Raw genomic sequence first — 19,625 nt, 5'->3', positions numbered from 1 at the left:
AATACTCCAAATTAGGCCTCACCAACATTTTACACAGCCTGAACATATCAACTTATCTTTTGTACTCAGTATATTGACTTATGAAGGCCAATGTGCCAGAAGCTTTCCTTTTGACCCTATCTGCCTGTGACGCCACTTTCAATGTATTATGCGCCTGTATTCCCAGATCCCTTTGTTCTACCACACTCAATGCTCTACTGTTCACTGTGCAAGAACTACCCCAGTTGGTCCTGTCAAATTGCAAAACCTCGCACTTGTGTGTATTAAATTCCATTTTGCACTTTTCAGTCAATTCTTCCAGCTGATGCAAATCCCTCTCTGTCCACTGCACCCCCAGCAAATTTGCTGATCCAGTTAACCACATTATCATCCAGAGCATTGACGTAGATGACAAACAGCAATGGGCCCAGCACCGATCCCTGTGGCACACCACTAGTCACAGGCCTCCAGTGAAAGAGGCAATCATCTACAACCACCCTCTGGCTTCTCCCACAATGCCAACGCCTTATCCAATTTACGACCTCATCCTAAATGCCAAGCGACTGAAATTCCTTGACCAGCTTCCCACACAGGACCTTGTCAAGTGCCTTAGCAAAGTTCATGTAGACAACAGCCACTGACTTGCCTTCATCAACTTTCCTGGTAACTTCCTGCTAAAATTCTTCTAAGATTTGTTAGACATGACCTAGCAAGCACAAAGCCATGATGACTATGCCTAACCAGTCCCTGTCTAGCCAGATACTCATATATCTGGTCCCTTACAATACCTTCCACGAACATTCCCAAACTGAGGGTCAGACTCACTGGCCTATGATTTCCAGGTTTTGGTTTAGAGTCTTTTTTAAACAGCGGAACAACAGTGGCTGTCCTCCAATCCTGTGGTATCTCTCCTGTCACTAAGGATGATTTTAATATATTTGCTAGGTCCCCAGCAATTTCTGAACTTGCTTCCCATAGGGTCCAAAGGAACACCTTGTCAGGTGTGGGGATTTATCCAAGCTGATTTGCCTCAGAGCAGCAAACACCGCCTCCTCTATAAACTGTCCATGAAGTTGATGCTACTTTGGCCCACTTCTATAGACTCTGTATCCATGTCCAAAATACAGATGCAAGGAATTTATTTAAGATCTTCCTCATCTGTTTTGGCTCCACACATGGATTACCATTCTAGTCTTCCAGAGGACCAATTTTGTCCCTATCAATCCTCTTGCTCTTAACACATCTGTAAGATCCCCTAGGATTCCCCTTCACCTTATCTGCTAGAGCAACTTCATGTCTTTTTAGCTTTCCTGATTTCTCTTTTAAGTGTTCTCTTGCATTTCTTATACTCTATAAGCTCATTTATTCCTACCTGCTTATACCAGCTATGCACCTCCTTTTTTCTCTTAACCAGAGCCTCACCATCTCTCAAAAACCAAGGCTCCCTACACTTGTTATCTTTGCCTTTTATTCTGACAGGCATATACAAGCTTTGTACTCTCAAACATTTTGCTTTTGAATGACTCCCACTTTCCAATTACACTTTTGTCACTAAACAGCCTGTCCCAATCAAATATTTGCCAGATCATATCTGATACCATCAAAACTGACCTTCCTCCAATATAGAATCTCAGACCTATCTTTTAGCACATTTACTTTGAAAGTAATGGTATTGTGGTCACCAGATGTGAAGTGTTCCCCTACACAAACTTCTGTCACCTCCCTGTCTCATTCTCCAACAGCAGATCCAGTATTGCACACACTCATTCTGGAACGTTGATGTATTGACGAAGGAAACTTTACTGAACATATTTCACAAACTCTATCCCAACTAGTCCTTTTACAGTATGGGATTCCCATTCAATGGAAAATTAAAATCACCTACCATGACAACCTTATGTCTCGATCTCTTTACAAATTTGTTCCTCTAAATTCCTAGGATTGTTGTGTGGTCTGTAATATAGCCCCTATAACGTGGCAATACCTTCCTTATTTCTCAGTTCCACCCATAACACCTCACTAGTCAGGTTCTCTAGTCTGTACTAACGGATTACCGCTGTGACATTTCCTCTGACTCGTAAGGCCACCCCTCCTCCTTTAATCCCTCACACTCTGTCAGGTCTAAAACGATGGAGCCCCAGAATACTGAGCCATCAGTCCTGCTCCTTTAGCAACTCAGTTTCACTAATGGCTATGTTGTAATTCCAAGTGTTGATCCATGCCCTGAGCTTCTTGCATTGAAGTATACGCAGCTCAGGACACCAGTCACACCATGCTCAACCTTTTGATTCCCAACTTCATCTGAGGTCTTACCCTCCCTTCTAAAAACTCCTCAGCCACGTGCTAAACTGTATAATCTTCCTAGTTCCAGCTTCACTAATGCATGATACATGTAACAACCCAGAGATCACAACCCTGGAGGTGCTGCCCTTTAACTTGGCACCTAACTCCCGGAACTCCCTGCACAGAACCTCATCACTCTTCCTACCCCTGTCATTCATTCCCACCTGGACCACGACCTCTGACTGTTCACCTTCCCACTTAAGAATGCTGAGGACACGATCAGAGATATCCCAGACCCTGGCACCCAGGAGGTAACATACCATTTGGGAATCTCATTCTCACCCACAGAACCTCCTGTTCATTCCTTAATGAATCCCCCTATCACCACAGCATGCCTCTTCTCCCTCTTCCCTTCTGAGTCACAGAGACAGACTCAGTGCCAGAGTTCCGGACACTATGACGTTCCTCTGTACTTCCCCCCCCCCCCCCACCAACAGTATCCAAAGTGGTAAAGCTGTTGCTGAGGGGGATAGCCACAGGGCCATATACTCTACACTGGCTCCTTAACCACTTTCCCCTTCCTGACTGTCACCCAGTCTCCTGTGTCCAGCACCTCAGGTGTAACTGCCTCTCTATATGTCACCCCCTCAGCCTCCCAAATGATCCAGAGTTCATCCAGTTGCAGCTCCAACTCCTGAACACGGTTTGTTAGAAGCTACAGCTGGAAGCAGTTTTAGACATCAGTGACACAGGAGGTCTCCCTGTCTTCCCTCATCTCACAAGAAGAGCATTCATCTATCCTGCCCCTCATCTCTACTGTCCTAGCTGAGCAGATATAAGGAAGGAAAGGGAGAAAAACTTTACCTGGACCTTTTCTTTTCTTTGATTTCTCTGACTGAAGCCTCAAGATCACCATTCTGATGATGGTCACTACGCTTGTCCCTGCCTTCCTTTAATTTGTTGTTGCTAATCAATACCAAACGTGGATTGGTCACTGGTCAAAGCTCAATTACACCGCCATAATCCACTGCTGCCTTTTACTACTCGGGCAGCAGACCAGAGTGAAATCCCTGACAGCGTCTACTTTTGATGGGAGGGGTTTCGTGCCTTCTGTGGAGATGCGATGGCTGAGAAAGTCAACAGTTGACAACCCAATCTGGCATTTAGTAGGGTTAATAATCAACTCATTTTGGCTTAAGAGATCAAAAATTTTGTAAAGATGGGATTTGGACTCATTGGTGACAAGTTTCTCATCCAGGCAAACGAAAAGGAAATCCAAGTCTTTTAATGCAGAGTCCATCAGCCATTGGAAAGTCTAGGCAGCGTTGTTTGATCCATCAAAAGTAACTGCAATTATGGATTTCCCACTGCTCTGCACTTTAGTAAATTTTTATCATCACTTCATTCCACGAGCTGCTCCCCCTGTAAAGTGAGCTTAAAGGAAATACCCCAATGAAGTGCTTGACTGGTCAGCAGAAATGACCAGAGCATTTGATGATACCAAACGATCTTTTTCTAATGTGATCCTACTGGCGCACCCACTCCCCAACACACCCATAGCCATGACTACTGATGCTTCATTCTGTGCTGTGCAGGAACAGTTGGTCGGAGGTGTGTGGAGGCCACTTACCTTCTTCAGCGGCAGCTCCGCTCCCCTTCCCCCTCCCCTAAAAGGAAGTACAGCACGTTTGACTGTGAGCTTTTCAGTCTCTATCTGGCTGTCTGCCATTTTTGTTTTCTTCTAGAGGGTCGCCATTTCACAGCGTTTGTTGACCACAAATCCCACGTGCACATGATCGCCAAAATATCAGCCCTTGCTCTGCACAGCAGCAATGCCATCTGGCCTACATATCTAAGTTCACAATATATCAAGGGGAAAAATAATGTTGTGGTCAATTGCCTCACATGGCCAGCTGTTAAGGCCACACATGTAGGGGTTGACTATGCAGCCGACCAAGTTACTGACCCAGAGGTCCAGGCTTGCATTTGGCTGATATTAAGCTCAGGGAAGCTAGGGTTTCTGTCCTGCGTGGTGCCTCAACCGGACACCCTTGCCCCATTGTGCCCGGAACTGGAGACAGACTGTTTTTGACTCCATGTCAGAAGGTCACAGAAACTGGTTGTCCTAAAGTTTGCTTGGCACAGCCATTGCCTCCTTTTGATGACTCTAAGCAGTTTGACCTTGTTGGTCCTTTTCCACCCTCCCGCGGTTTCTTGCACCTTCTTACCACGGTGGACTAAAGCACCAGGTGGCCAGAGGTCACTGTTGCTCCAGCATCAACGACAACCGTAGATGTGGCTCGGGTGTTCATCAGCATCTGGGTTGCTCAGATTTGTACCCCGTCTGATAATTCCTCTGACCATGGTCCCCAATTCCTGTCGGAACTCTGGGCTGCAATGGCCCAGAACCTTGGTGTGAGGCGACATCCCACCACAGCGTATCACCCACAGTCCAGTAGCCTATGCAAGCAGTTTCATTGCTCCTTCGAGGCTGTTCTGAGGGCTTTGCTGACCGATGGCTGTTAGCATGATCACGGAGCTCAGAACTACTCCAAGAGGACATGCAGTCATCCGCGGCTGGATCGGTATATCGGCAGCTGTTACCAGTTGCAGGTGATTTCATTCCTGGTCAGCCTCTCAACAGCATTTGAACCTCCTCAGTAAATTCAGTTCCTTTTCCCCCATTCCTACTCCCATCACAGCGTGCATCAACGACGCACACCAACATCCCGTGAGGCTCCCTTCTGGAGACCAGTTCCACAGTTTAGCTCGGAGAGGAAAGACTTCTATCCCAGGTAAAAAGCAGTAAACCTGAACAAGTTTTGGTCAATCGCCTTAAACCAGCCTCCAAGGTTTGGAGAATTCCACTGTCGTGCCCCTGGCGTCACAACCCGACCATGAGGACATCAATGTGCCAGATGCATCTCTGGTTCCTCCACCCATGGACAAAGGACCTAAGCCAAGCTCCGGACAGGCTCACAATGCCAGCTTTAGTGAGCTCTGGGGGATCTGTGTAGGGTAACGTAATTGGGAGAAATATATATAATTCACTACCACTAACATTGAGTTAGGGTTTTGCTTTAAGAGGCAGGTCTGATGTGATGACATCATTATGTAAGGATTTTTAACACGTTATTGAGTTTAGGTTTTGGAGTTCAATTAAATGTGTTACGGTTTTCATTAAACATAAAATGCCTCACTTCATTTTATTTGCGAAAACTAACGGGAAACTTTTTCACTCAGATGGTAGTACATGCATAGAATGAGCAGCCAGAGGGAGTGGCTGAGGCAGGCACATTAAAAGATACCTGGACAGGTACACGAATAGGTAAAACGTAGAAGGATAGGGGCCTAACATGGGTAAATGGGGCTACCTTAGAATGGCACCTTGGTTGGAATGGAGCTGTTAAGCTAAAGGGCCTTTTTCTGTGCTATATGTCTCTGACTCTATAAATCACAATGTTACTTCTAAGTGGGTTTGCCAACAATTTTAGGGTTTCATCTTTTACAGAGTAACAATACAATACAAGCTGAATCAAGGCAACAGAGTCCAGGCCCCAGAGCATACCAAAGCAACTGAACCTGATGTTTAGAGGACGATTTCAGTGCCCGGCCGAATCAGAAAGGCCAGATACAGGCCGAAATGAGATGGCGAGGACCAGACAGTGAGTTGTTACAACCTGGAACAGGAGGTTCAGGTAGAACTGCTACCACCCTGCATCAGTGACTTTGTTCAATCCTGGCCTTTAGGGCTCTCTGTGGGGGATTTTGCTTGGTCAGTTAATCAGCAACTGCAAATTGACCACTCTACATTACTGTGCAGATGTCTGGTAGATTGTTGGGGGTGTCGAAGGTAACACAGACCCCAGACCCCAGAGCGTATCAAAGTGACTGAACCCGATGTTTGGACGGTGATTTTGGCGTTGGGTCAGACATCAGGGTGTCGAGACCTGAGATGAGGAACGGGCCAGTTCAGCTCACCGCTCCAATTCGTTTCCTCGGCTCTGTACTGAAGTAAGGGTCTTTCTTTGTGGGTTTCATTCAAGTTATTTGCTTGCATTTATTGATTGCATGTTTTTTCTTCTGCACATTGGGTTTCTTTGTTTTATGGCTGTCTGTTAGGAGACGAATCTCAAGGTTGTATAATATATGCATACTTTGATAATAAATGAACTTTGAGCTTTGTAGCTTTCCACAATAAGACTTAACAGCTGGTAGAGTACACTGTCAGCAGTTCAGACTGAGAAAATGTTAGCTCAGGGCTTTGTTCGTTAGGAGGTTTCAACTGAAAAGTACAAGATGGTGTTGTTGTCCACGGGTGCATAACATACATTACCTGTGGTGTGCCCCATTCTGTCTAAGATGTATCTTGATAAATCAATTGTCCGGTCAATTTGAAAGAGTTGCAAGTCTTCTTCATCTAATGCAATGTCTCCCCAAAATGCAGCTGAAAAACAGAAACGGCGTCGGTTTAGATAAAGGATCAAACTGAAGTTAGCCAGACATCAACACAAAATAAGCATAAAACAACTGAGAGTTAAAAAATTCACCCTGATTAGTATTTCAAGATCTGTGAGAGTTTATTTTATTTCACCATTTCAAATAGTTTCCAATTCTACAATGAAGAATCCATTAGGAAAAGATTCACAGAGAACCAGAGCTGGGCAAAAGAGATAGAGTGGGATTTGGTTTAAAGTTGCTCCACGTTAAAATAGGGGTGGGAGTAGAGCCCTGCAAAGAGCAGGATCATGTGGTGAGGTAGAAACAGAGCATTAGGGGGAATGGCAGAATGCCAGATGTTGAGTGAAAAGTGTTTTTGACATGGTTTATGGCATTGGGAGTAAATTAATGTGTGGCCAAATTAGTCAAAGATATATTTAAGACAAACTGTAAATGTTAATCTAATTATACTCAGGAATTTAATATGATAAACCAAACACCTGGTGCCAAGTTGGTTTCAAATAACAGCAAGTGAATGTTTTTTTAACACAAGATTATAACTACTAGGATGGGTAACTCTTTTGAAGTATCCAAATCAACTGTGATCTCCTTTTCAAAAGTATTAATAAAAAAGTGTTGGCATGGATGTTGGTGAAGGCAGGATCAGCTAGTCTCATTCTTTCCCAGGAGGGCTCAATCACAAGGTATGGGAGCAGAATTAGGCCATTTGGCCCATCTCTGTCTGCAGAAATTCCACCTCATCTCCATTCTAAAAGGATGTCCTTCTATCTTGAGGCTCTGTCCTCTGGTCTTAGACTTCCCCACCATAGGAAACATCCTCTCCACATCCATTGAGTCAAGGCCTTTCATCATTCGATAGACTTCAATGAGGTCACATCTCATTCTTCTGAATGCCAGTGAATACAGGCCTGCAGCTATCATACACCCTAGCCATTCAATCCTGGAATCATCTTCACGAATCTCCTTTGAACCTTCTTCTGTTTCAGCACATTCCTTCGAAGGGGCCAAAACTGCTCAGAATACTCCAGATGAGACCTCACAAGTACTTTCTAAAGTCCCAATATTACATCCTTGCTTTTATATTCTAGACCTCTTGAAATGAATGCTAACATTGCATTTGCCTTCCTTACCATAGGCTCAACCTACAAATTAACCTTTAGGGAATCGTACACAAGGACTCCTATGTTTCTCTGCACCTTTTTTCTGTTTTCTCTCCATTTAGAAAATAGTCAACCCTTTACCGAAGTGCAGAAGTATACACTTCCTGACACTGTATTGCATCTGCCATTTCTTTGCCCATTCCCCTAGTCTATGTAAGTCCTTCTGTAAACTGTTCTACTTCCTCAAAACTATCTGCCCATCTTCGTATCCTCCACAAACTTTGTAACAAAGCCATCAATTTCATCATCCAATCATTGACGTGTGTTAGACATTCTTGCACAGGACCTTACCATTCCCTTCATCATACATTGCAGATAAACATGTCAAAAAGAATGAGGCAAATGTTCCCTTGAATTCTAAATGCAACAATAAATAAATCCCATCACAATGTTCCTAACTGTCCTATGAATATGAGACCTTAGTAGAGGAGTAAAGAAATGAGACAGAAGTAGTTTGGTAAAAGACATTGGGAACTATGAGTCAAAGCCAAGTTCATTGTCATCTGCACAATTATATGTATGCACAGGTGCAACGAAAAACTTACTTGCAGAAGCATCACAACCACATAGCATCATATAAGCAGCATGCACATAAATTAAACACATTTTTTCAAGAAAATACAATTAGAACAAAACAAAAACTAGTGTCCATTTTAATGGAAAGTGTTCAGAGCAGTCACAGTGTTACTAAACTGTAGTAGTGATTAGTATTTTGCCTGTTAGTTCAAGAACCGCAAGGTAGAAGTAGTAGTTCTTGAACTTAGTGTTGTGCGACTTCACAGTTTTGTACTTCCTGTCCTTTGGTAGTTGCAATAAGATACCATGGCCTGGATGGCTGAGATCCTTAATAAAGAAAAATCTGAGAAAGGATGTCAGACTGGAGGAAACTGATTTAAATATCTAAAATACATATGAAAAATAATGGACTAAATTTCATAACAATAATAGAAATTTTGATCAAGCATGATGCAGAGATTAGTTAGTGTCTGTTGTTCTGCGTTCTGAATACCGAAGTATTCACTTCTTATAAAAATTATAGTTAATTTTTATAAAATGTCTTTAATTTTACAGTGTGAAGAAATAACAAGAAATGTGGCATTCTGACAAATTTGCCCTTTTCTATTGAAAGGTCTTTCTAGATGACCAGCAGTGTGACTGCTTTCATGTGATAGTCTTCTACAGAGATCAAAGGGATATAAAACTCAGAATAATCACAAATAAAGAAAATGACACCAAAGTAATTTAAACTGTAGCAACTATCTTTTCTCTGATATTCTGTTTGATATCTTTCTTTCAAAATTTAATAGCTGGCAGAAATGCAACTGGAAGAATTATAGCAACCCTAGTTCTCTGTGCGAGAAAATCTGGTGAGATCTGCTCATAACTATTTTTAATCTTCTTAGCCAATAAAAAGCAAGAGATAATTTATATCAACCCTGCTGATCTGATGTTTTGGCTCATTACCATTTCTTAAAGAGGTCCAATTCAGTTCATCGATGGTGAAAGAACTGGGCGTGGGGCACGTTATAAAGGAACTTCGAAAATGAGCCTCAGCAAAGTTGCAGGGAATGATTTTGAATGGAATTGGAGTTGGGATGGGATTATTATTATTGTTGGTGCACCCAGACACAGAGAAAGGTCATCTTACACACTGTTCATACAGAGCAAATCAATCACATAGCGCATTGAGAACAGGGTGAAACAATAAGAATGAAGAATAAAATGCCACAGCTACAGAGAAAGGGTATTGCAGATTATCAAAAAGGTACAAAATCGTAATGAGGTAGATTGGGAGCTCAAGAGTCCATCTTATTGTAGCAGAGAATTTAATAGTCTAACAATAGCATGGTACAAGATGTCCTTTAGCCTGATGGTGTGTGCTTTCAGGCTTTTGTATATTCTCAAATGGAAGAGGGGAGAAGAGAGAGTGCCCGGGGTGGGAAGGGTCGTCGACAGGGGGCCTTTGTTGTGTAGTATAGATGGAATCCACAGAGGAAAAGCAGTTTTCTGTGATGTGTTAACCTGTATCCATAACTTTCTGCAGCTTTTTTTTTGCAATCATGTGCAAAGCAGTTGCCATACCAAGCTGTTGTGCATCTAGATAGGATACTTTCTATGGTGGAAAGGTAAAAATTGGTAAGGGTCAATGGCAACATTAGCCTCCTGAAGTAGTAGAGGTGTTGGTTAGTTTTCTTGGCTGTGCCATCTACATGGTTGGAGCAGGATTTGACGATGTTTATTCCTACGAACTTGTAACTCTCAATCTTTGCACCATTGATGTTGAGCAGCATGCACACTACCAGCTTCCTAAAGTCAATGGCCAGCTTTGTTGACATTAAGAGAAAAGTTGTTATCATGACACCATGCTCCCAAGCTCTCTCTCTTCTCCCTGTACTTCAAATCATTGGTATTTGAGATACAGCCCATTAGCTGCAAACCTGTAGGTGGAGTTTAGGCAGAGTAATATATTAAACACAGCCCAATCTAAATAACATGGGGGGAGGGGAAGAGGGGTTGTTGCAGCAGAGTGCCAGAAACCCTGGTTCAATGTTGGCAGTGCTGCCAGTGTGGAGCTTGTGCATTCGCTCTGTTACTGTACGGGGTTCCTGTCGATGCTGCATTTCCTTCCACATCCCAAAGTTGTGTAAATTAGCAGGTTAATTGGCCAGTGTAAATTGTCTCCAGTGTGTAGATGTGTGTGGAATCTGGGTGGGGGTGAATTTGACGAGAATGTGGGAATAATAAACTATGGGATTAATGTAGAATGGATGATGTGGACTCAATGGGCCAAAGTGACTGTTGTGTGTGAAATTTTTATATGACTCCATAGTTGCAAAATGGCAGAGGAGAAAGGAAAAAGATCTAGATCTAAAACGATGTTCATGCACTTACCAGCCGTGAAAAGCTTTTCAGGCCATAGTTTGGACTTTCCTGCCTTAATAAGTTTCATACATGACTTATCCTCTATTGTAATTGGCAACAGTGACAGTGATGCAGCCAACCTTGCACTGGCTCTGGCTTGGAAAGGAGTCACTTCACAATAAAGACTGTAAAGCCCTGAAGAATTGACTGGGCAGATTCATCAATTAGGCAATCAAGTGCTGAAGACACATGGGTTCTATTCAACATTTGTTCTGACAGAGGACCATTGGCCTGTAATATTAACTCTGCTTCTCTTTTCAAAAGTGTCTCCTGACCTTCTGAGTGTTTCCAGCATGTTCTGCATTTTAGTTTAGAACTCCAGCATCTGCAACTTTTATGACTTTCACTGACATCTGCATCTGTTTTCATCACCATCTCTAGCAAAGCTTCTTGCTCTAAAATGGAACAGTCTAGCCAAATATAGTAAAGACTTAGTGTTGTGGTCACATACTACTGAAAAAATGATTAGTATTAACAAAAAAAAGCGCAATATTTTACTTTAAATTTATATGCTGCAAATACCATTAAAGGCAACAGCAACATTAAAGGAACATTTTTATCAAATGCCATTGTTTAAGAGGCACAGATGATGAAGTGTAAAAATATGAACTGTTGTCAATGGATTTTGACACATTGTTTATATTTTTAGAACGAGCCCACTTCCTAAGGGAATTATTGCTGAAGAATTGAATATTTTTAATCATCTTGAAATGACAAATGGATTCTTGCACAAAGGCAAAGGATGTGTTCAGTGGATCTCAGCGATTATTATAGTTGAAGCTCATCATGACAGAGAAGTATGGGAAAATTACAACACTGAAAACATTCCTTCTCAGTTTTAGCCTTTCTCCATGCTGGAAATGACATTATAATTCTTATTAACACATTGAATTAGTGTTTGCAGCCAAACAGAGGATGATATTCTGAGCACTGCATAAAATGTCAGAAGATCGTATCATTTTATTATCTGCAGTTTTCATAAATAGTGAGGCAGTCTTTCTTTCATTCTTGCTAGGATACAGCTAGCAACAGTCCTACCATGCTCCAACCCTTTTATGGTGGAATGTATATCCATAGCAATCTTCAAAGTTTACAAGAATTCTACCCATTTATTTTTCCAAATTGCAACTCAGATTAATCAAAAGGTCATAGAACACGTGCACCTTGTCTAATTATGGACTTAACAAAAAAAAGCCACTAATTCTTCTGGAGCTATAATTACCAATTATAATTTACACTGTCAGTTGTTGAGTAACAATTACTTAATTAGCTCTTGTAGCTGTTGGAATTGATTGTTTTTCATGTCAGTATATTAAAATGAAACTAAGCTTCAGCTCCATGCTTTGCAAGTGCATCTTTATGTGAAATATAGTAGCTATTACCCACAGTAGCAGAGGACCATCTCAAACACTAGTTGTTCATATAAAATTATTGGTCTCTTTGCACTGGCTTCATTATAACCTAAAAAATTGGGTAATTGCTATAACTAGGTGGTAAAAAGCAAGAGTCAAATTGATTAAAAGGCCTTTCTTCTTTGTAGGAGCCATATATCTATCTTCTGTCTCTCTGTATTGCATTTAGTGTTGCATGTTTATGTATAATCATTTATGTCACGTGAGTTAGGGTGTGGTAGAAGCAAGTGGGTAGAGTTATGTATTCACGGTTTGTTAGTCTAGTTTCGCTTAGCAGAGAAGGAGTGAGTCACAGGGAAAGATAGTTTTTGTTAACCACTTATTACACTAATATCACTATTGGACCACTTAGTTCTGCTGATTTGAATGCTAAGATCACTATAATCGCTAATATAGTTTCATCAGCTTTTTTTATTGCTACAAGATCAGTTGTCTTTGCTGGTTTCGTAATAGAGGATCGAACATACTTTTCTGATTTGGAAACTTGTTACTTGGAAGCATGACATACAGTATCAAGTACCCTGGCTCAGTCTCTCCACGGGTTTGGTTTGTTTTCAAGTAGCCGCTACATTCTCAAGCCACTGTCAGTATGCTAAACTATCACTCAAATTCAGAAAATTGCTGGAAATGCCAGTTACATCTATGGAAAGAGAAAAAAAAAACAGAAGTAACATTTTAGGTGAAAGCCTTTTATCGAACTGTTCTGATGAAAAGTCAAAACATTAACTATTCTTTTTTCAACAGATGCTGTCTATTCTGCTGAGAGCTTCTAGCATTTTTGTTATTTATCAATTCCAGCATCCACATTTTTTATGATTATTGAATTACACTTAGTTTACCCAAAGTGTCCAGAATGTGCTTGGGCTTAACAACTTCTCATATTAGCATATTAATAATACATTATTAGTAACTTTGTGTCAGAGATTTCAAGCATCAGTTTACATTTTTCCATTTATTTCAATTACATTGAAACCATATCAGTGAGTTGTACACAAATTTTATTCTGATACATCAGTTCTGGAAAAGATAACTCATGCCACTATTATGCTTGCAATCGGCATGAAGTCTAACTTTATTATGCTGGTGAATTTGGGCGTGCTTGGACCTGCTCCTGCCATACCTTGCTATACTCCCTAGTGTCCCAGGAGTGGCCCTTCATTTGATTATGAGGGCTCCATCCAGGCACAATATTACTTTCTTGGCTTTCACTTCACTGTCAGCCAATGGAAATAAATCAATTAGCTCTTACAATCAAAACCACTGGGGCTTATCATGTAGCTTAGCAGAAGATCACACTGCTTTTCAATTTTGCAGGTGCAATATTCAAGTGGAAAATTTACATGACTGTGCTTATGACCACAAAAATAGTAGACAATGAAATGGCTTTAAATTTACTTAGTTTTTGTTCTCCGTTTAAAAGATTCCTATGTCAACTGTAGTACAGTGGACATGCAATTGATTTCTTATTTATCTCCCGCATGTTTTAGCATACTCAGTTTTTAGGTTGTTAATGATTAGAAAACTATTTTTTAGAAAATGTTAGCCTGTGCCACCCTCAATTATTATATACTAGTGTCTCCTACCAGAAGGAGTACATGTGTTCAGGAATAAATCCAGCTGTTATTTCCCCTACAATCAAATAATCTATCAAAGATCGCAATCTAGTCCAGTCAGAACTAACAACCCTTTTGGCCAGATGCAAACTGGCTGTCAGCACTCAGGTTTGTAACTGTGGTTTCCTGGAACTATTTGCATGCAGCCACAGTTGCTCCTATGCCAATTTATGTGCATATTTAAACTATGTTCTGAATGTGAGCTTGCAATTTCTCATTTTCCTTACTTTTTCCTTTTTTAAACCTCTCCTGCTCCCTACAGGCACTCATTCACTTCTCTTCTCACCTCCTGGTTATACTGTCCTACAAACAACAATCCCCCCCCCTAATTTTTCTTAGAACTGCATGGACCAACATTGCTCTGAGCATTTCAGTTACACCCACACAGCTTAGAGCCCAAAAGAACTCCTTAAATTTCCCTACTCCTCAAGGGTCTATTACAGGCCTACCTCGTTGATCAGCTAGTGCTTTGGAGTTCTCAGTATCTTCCAAAGTGCCAGCGAGAATACTTACTGATACCAACATACTGAGCAGCATCTCCAAATACCTCTTGCAGTTTTCTTGCCGACCTTCATAACCTTTGTATTTGTGAAGATTTCATTTTGCCAATCATATCCCCATTAAATTAATGTCTTCCACTACTAACCCTCTGAGCTCTAAGTAGATAAACAGTTGTCAGGACAGTCACATCTCCAACCTGAATCCCCATTCACTTGCCAATATATTCAACCTGATATTTCAACCAGAAATAAGCAAATTTCTACAGATGAACCATGGAGAGCATTCTGACAGGCTGCAGCACTCTGGTATGGGGGAAGCAGAGGGCGGGGGCTGCTGGCTACTGCACAGCATTGAAGTAGCTGCGGAGAATTGTGAAATTAGTCATCTCCATCATGAGCACAAGCCCCCGAAGTATCCAGGAGCGGTGCTTCAGGAAGGTGGTATCTGTCATTGAGGACTGCCATCACCCAGGTTGTACCCTCTTCTCCTTGCTAGTTGCTGCCCATGTGGCCATTACTAATGCCTTAACAAGGCCGCCACTCCCAGTTCTTACCTGGTTACATACTTCAGAAGACTTTTAGTCACATTTAGCCAGAAAGTTACTCTTTTCCAAAGTCAGCTTAGTTAGGGGCTACCATCAGGTGCTTGTACACTCAGAGAACATTCACAAAACAGCTGTGAGAACCCCACTTAGACTGAGTTTCTGCGCATGCCTTTTGGGCTGAGAAATGCAGCACAGACTTTCCAATGGCTGATGGACTCTGCATTAAAAGAGTTAGGTTTTCCTTTTTTGTTTACCCAGATGACACACTTGTCACCAGTACATTCAAATCCAAACACTCATCTCATTTCCGCACACTTTTCAAGTGCTTAAGCCAACATAGGCTGATTATTAACCCTGTTAAATGCCAGTTTGGGTTGTCAACCATCTTTGCTGTCACATCTCCGCAGAAGGGAGAGCCCCCTCCCTTCTATTCGCTATTATGGATTTTCCCACTGCCCTGCACTGCACTACTAAAACACTGCAGGAGTTTCTAAGGTATGGTGAATTCCTATCACTGCTTCATTCCACGAGCTGTTCCACCTCATGTTCCACCTGTACAGAGTGCTCAAAGGCTATACTTCACTGGTCAGCAGACATAACCAGGGCGTTTGACGATACCAAACGAGCTCTTTCTAACACAACCCTACTGGCGGACCCGCACCCCAGCTCACTCATAGCCATTACTGCTGGCCTTTCAGTCTGTGCTGTGGGTGCTGTGCATGAACAATTGGTTGGAGGCATGTGGCAGCCTTTCACCTTCTTCAGCCGACAGCTCTGCCTCCACTGAAAAGAAGTACAGCACACTTCACCACGAACTTCACTGTCTATCTGGCTGCTTGCCATTTTCATTTTCTTCTACAGGGTCACCATTTCACAGCGTTTGTTGACCACAAACCCTTCATGTATCCGATAGCTAAAATATCAGACACTTGGTCAGTTCTGATGAAGGGTTTTGGCCCTTCATCTATGGAAATGAATGAACAGTTGACATTTCACACTAAGACCCTGCTTCAAGATTGAAAAGGGGGGGGGGGAAGATGCCAAATTGAAAAGGTGGGGTAGGGGGGAGAACAAGCTAGAAAGTAACAAGTGAAGCCAGGTAGGGTGGGAAAGGTAAAGGGCTGGAAAGGAAAGAATCTAAGAACAGAGCAGAGTGGACCATGGGAGAAAGGGAAGAAGGAGGGGCAGCAGGGGGAGGTGATGGGCAGGTGAGGGGAAAAGGTCAGAGTTAGAGGACAGCAGAGATCACAGAGTAGGGTAGTGAAAGAGGGTCTCACCGAATTTCCGTCGAAAAGCAGATTTAAATTTGTTCAGGGTAGGGATCCCTCAAAGAGGCTTAAACTCATGAGTGTCTGCTGCCAAAATCTGAGTCCAAATTCACATTCAACCATCCATCAGCCTTAGCTCACAGATCTTCGTTGGCTCCTGGTTGCATTTTAAGATTCTCATTTTTGTTTTCAAATACATCTTCTAGTTACTTGAGATGTTTGTGTCCCCAGTGTTAACTAATACACCACTGGCAGCTTCATCTTAGTTATATAGCCTGGCATTCTTTTTCCAAATCTTCCCACTTAGCAATCTTCCTTTGTGCCTAAGAGGTATTTTAAAATTTTATTACCATGCTTTTGCTTGCTTTCCCTCTATCACCTCTGTGACTCAGTAACCGATTTTGATTGATAATGCAAACTTGAAACACCTTGTGATGTCAGAACCATTTAAAATGCTAAATGAATGTAAATTTTATTGCTGACGTACAAAGTGCATTCTAAAATACCGGTTGTGTTGAGTCTGTGGGTAGGGCTAATCTGGACAAATTAAATGAACTAACAGAAAACATGAAAATTACAAATAAAACACATGAAGTGCACTCTAATTTGAAATTGAAATTCAGTTTTTTTGTAATATTTCAGAACTAATACATCAGAGTTTAACAAAATAATGCATTCTGGTTCAGCCTCGATTTTTATTTTCAGTAATGTTCTAATCTCTGTCTTCTAAACTGGAAAAATTTGCCTCTTTATTCAGCTTCAGCACAATCCCTAATGGCCAGTGGTATTAAGTGGGGGGAGGAGAAGAGGGATCATAAATCAAAACTAGTTTGGATGGAGCTAGGAAACAATGCCATTAAGTCCTAATCAGTTGTGATAATGTAGATTATAAAATTAATTAGGAAATTAGTGAGGCATGTGAACGGGGTACTGTAGGCATCATACGTGATTTTAAAACACATGTTAACTGGGCAAACAAATTTGCAATAGCGTGGAGGGCAAATTTATGGAGAGTGCAAGACATAAAAATTAATAACTTGAGGATTCACTGAGGAAATACTTCTACATCCATTATTGTGCAAAGGGAAAGATTAAGTAATAATTTGGGAATTAAGAAATCTTTAGTGAAGAGTGACCATGATGTGATTAAAAGAGATATGGTTCAATTTGAAATTGATGCCTTATACCTGAATACAGCAAACAATAAAGGTGAGTTGGAAGTTGTCAAAGTTCAAAGTAAATTTTATTCTCGAAGTACCTGTATGTCACCACATACAACTCTGAGATTCATTTTCCTGCAGGCTATAGAATAGCAAAAATAACAGGATCAATGTAAGATCAACTAGAGTGCAAAAGACAATACACTGTCCAAATGCAATATAAATAATCAGCAGTAAATAATAAGAACCTAAGATAACAACAAGATAAAGAGTCGTTAAAGTGAGATCATTGGTTGTGGGAACATTTCAATGGATGGCAGGTGAGAGTAGCTATCCCCTTTTGTTCAAGAGCCTTAACGTTGTGGTGTAATATGATAGATTGGGAAATGACACTAAAAGACACTACAGAAAACATTTAAATAACTGACAGATATATTATAAATAATAAGCTGACCAGAATCAGGCACTTAACTGCAGCCACAAACATAACCACAGCACAGTGGTCAGCTGCAGGCAAGAACCTTGAAGATGTGAGGATGAAGTTCACGATAAAGGCATGCCAGCAGCTATATACTTCATTAGGAGTTTGAGGAGATTTGATATGTCACAAAAGAGTCTACAGTTTCTACAGATGCTTGGTATTCTGACTGGTTGAATGCCTGCGTGCGTGGTGTGGCGACTCGAAGGGATCAAAGGAAGCTGCAGGCTCATCCAGCCCTGTCACAGGCACAACTCTTCCCCTGATGAGGAGTTCTTCAAAAAGCAGTACCTCAAGAAAGCAGCACGCATCATTAAGAACCCTCACCATCTGTGACCTCTTTTCATTCCTGCCATCAGGGAGGAGGGTACAATACCCTGAAGGCACATACTACGTTTTTTTGGAACAGTTCCTTCCCTCCATCATTTCTTAATGGTTAATGAACCCCTGTACACTACCTTGCTGTTTCTCTTTTGTATTGTTTATTTGAACATAGAACCTCCACTACCTCCTCCATTTTCACTATCGCACATAATTGGTCCTATTCTCACACAGCTCACCTGCTTGTTCTTCAAATGTGTGTATAATGCCTTGGGCTGCTCGCCAGAGCCATCTCATGCACCCATTGTGCTCTCCCAATTCTCTTTGTTTATTTATAAGCCCATAAGAAATAGGAACAGAATTGGGCCACTTCACCCATCAGGTCTGCTCTGCCATTTCATTACGACTCATCCATTTTCCCTAACCCCATTCTCCTGCCTTCTCCCCATAACCTTTTGCGCCCTGACTAATCAAGAACCTATCAACCTCTAATGTGCTCAATGACCTGGGCTCTATGGCCCCCTGTGGCAACAAATTCCAGAGATTTACCACCCTCTGGCTAAAGAAACTCCTCATCTCCATTCTACCTAGGCATTCCTCTGTTCTGAGGCTGGGCCTTCTGGTCCTAGACTCCTCCACTATAGGAAACATCCTCTCAACATACACTATCTAGGCCTTTCAACATTCAATAGCTTTCAATGAAAATCCCCTAATTCTTCTATATTCCTGTGAGCAGAGGTCCAAAACAATCAAATGTTCCTTGCACATTAACCCTTTCATTCCCATGAATCTTGACTGAACCCTCTCTAATGTCAGCACATTCTTTCTTAAATAAGAGAACCAAATTGCTCATAATACTAAAGTAAGACCTCACCAGTACCTTATAAAGCCTCAGCATCACATCCTCATTTTTATATTCTAGTCCTCTCAAAATGAATTATAACATTGCATTTGCCTTCCTTACCACTGACTCAACCTAGAATTTAAACTTTTAGGAATCCTGCATGAAGACTCCCAAGTTCCTTGCACCTTGGATTTTTGAATTTTCTTCCTGCTTACAAAATAGTCTACGCTTTTGTTTCTTCTAACGAAGTGCATGACCACACACTTTCTGACACTGTATTCCATCTGCCTCTTCTTTATCCATTCTCCTATCTGAGTCCTTCTGCAGCCTCCCTGCTTCCTCAAGACTACCTGTTCCTCCAGCTATCTTTGTATCATCTGCAAAATCTGCCACAAAGCCTTCAATTCCATCATCCAAATCATTGACATATAACATAAAGAAATGGTCCCAGCACAGACCCCTGTGGAACAACACGAGTCACTGGCAGCCAACCAGAAAAGGCTCCCTTTATTCCCACTCTTTGCCTCCTGCCAGTCAGCCCATCCTTTATCTATCCTTGTATCTTTCCTGTCATATCATGGGTTCTTATCTTGTTAAGCAGCCTCATGAGTGGCACCTTGTCCAAGTCCTTCTGGAAATCCAAGCACACAACATCCACAGATTCTCCATTGTCTATTCT

At 41.6% G+C, this 19,625-nt stretch overlaps 1 protein-coding gene across 5 annotated transcripts in view; it reads right to left on the bottom strand.

Moving 5' to 3' along the window:
• tll1 (tolloid-like 1) overlaps window positions 1–19,625 on the bottom strand; it is a 393,309-nt gene that overhangs the window by 232,607 nt on the left and 141,077 nt on the right. For all 5 annotated transcript variants that reach the window (XM_059964873.1, XM_059964872.1, XM_059964869.1 and 2 more), the window contains one exon: window positions 6,599–6,709. In XM_059964873.1, the coding sequence (XP_059820856.1) occupies window positions 6,599–6,709 (111 nt within the window). The remainder of the gene's footprint in view (window positions 1–6,598; window positions 6,710–19,625) is intronic.

This window comes from Hypanus sabinus, chromosome 3, assembly GCF_030144855.1.
Source record: "Hypanus sabinus isolate sHypSab1 chromosome 3, sHypSab1.hap1, whole genome shotgun sequence".
Taxonomy (NCBI): domain Eukaryota; kingdom Metazoa; phylum Chordata; class Chondrichthyes; order Myliobatiformes; family Dasyatidae; genus Hypanus; species Hypanus sabinus.
This window is presented reverse-complemented; position numbering and strand designations above follow the sequence as displayed.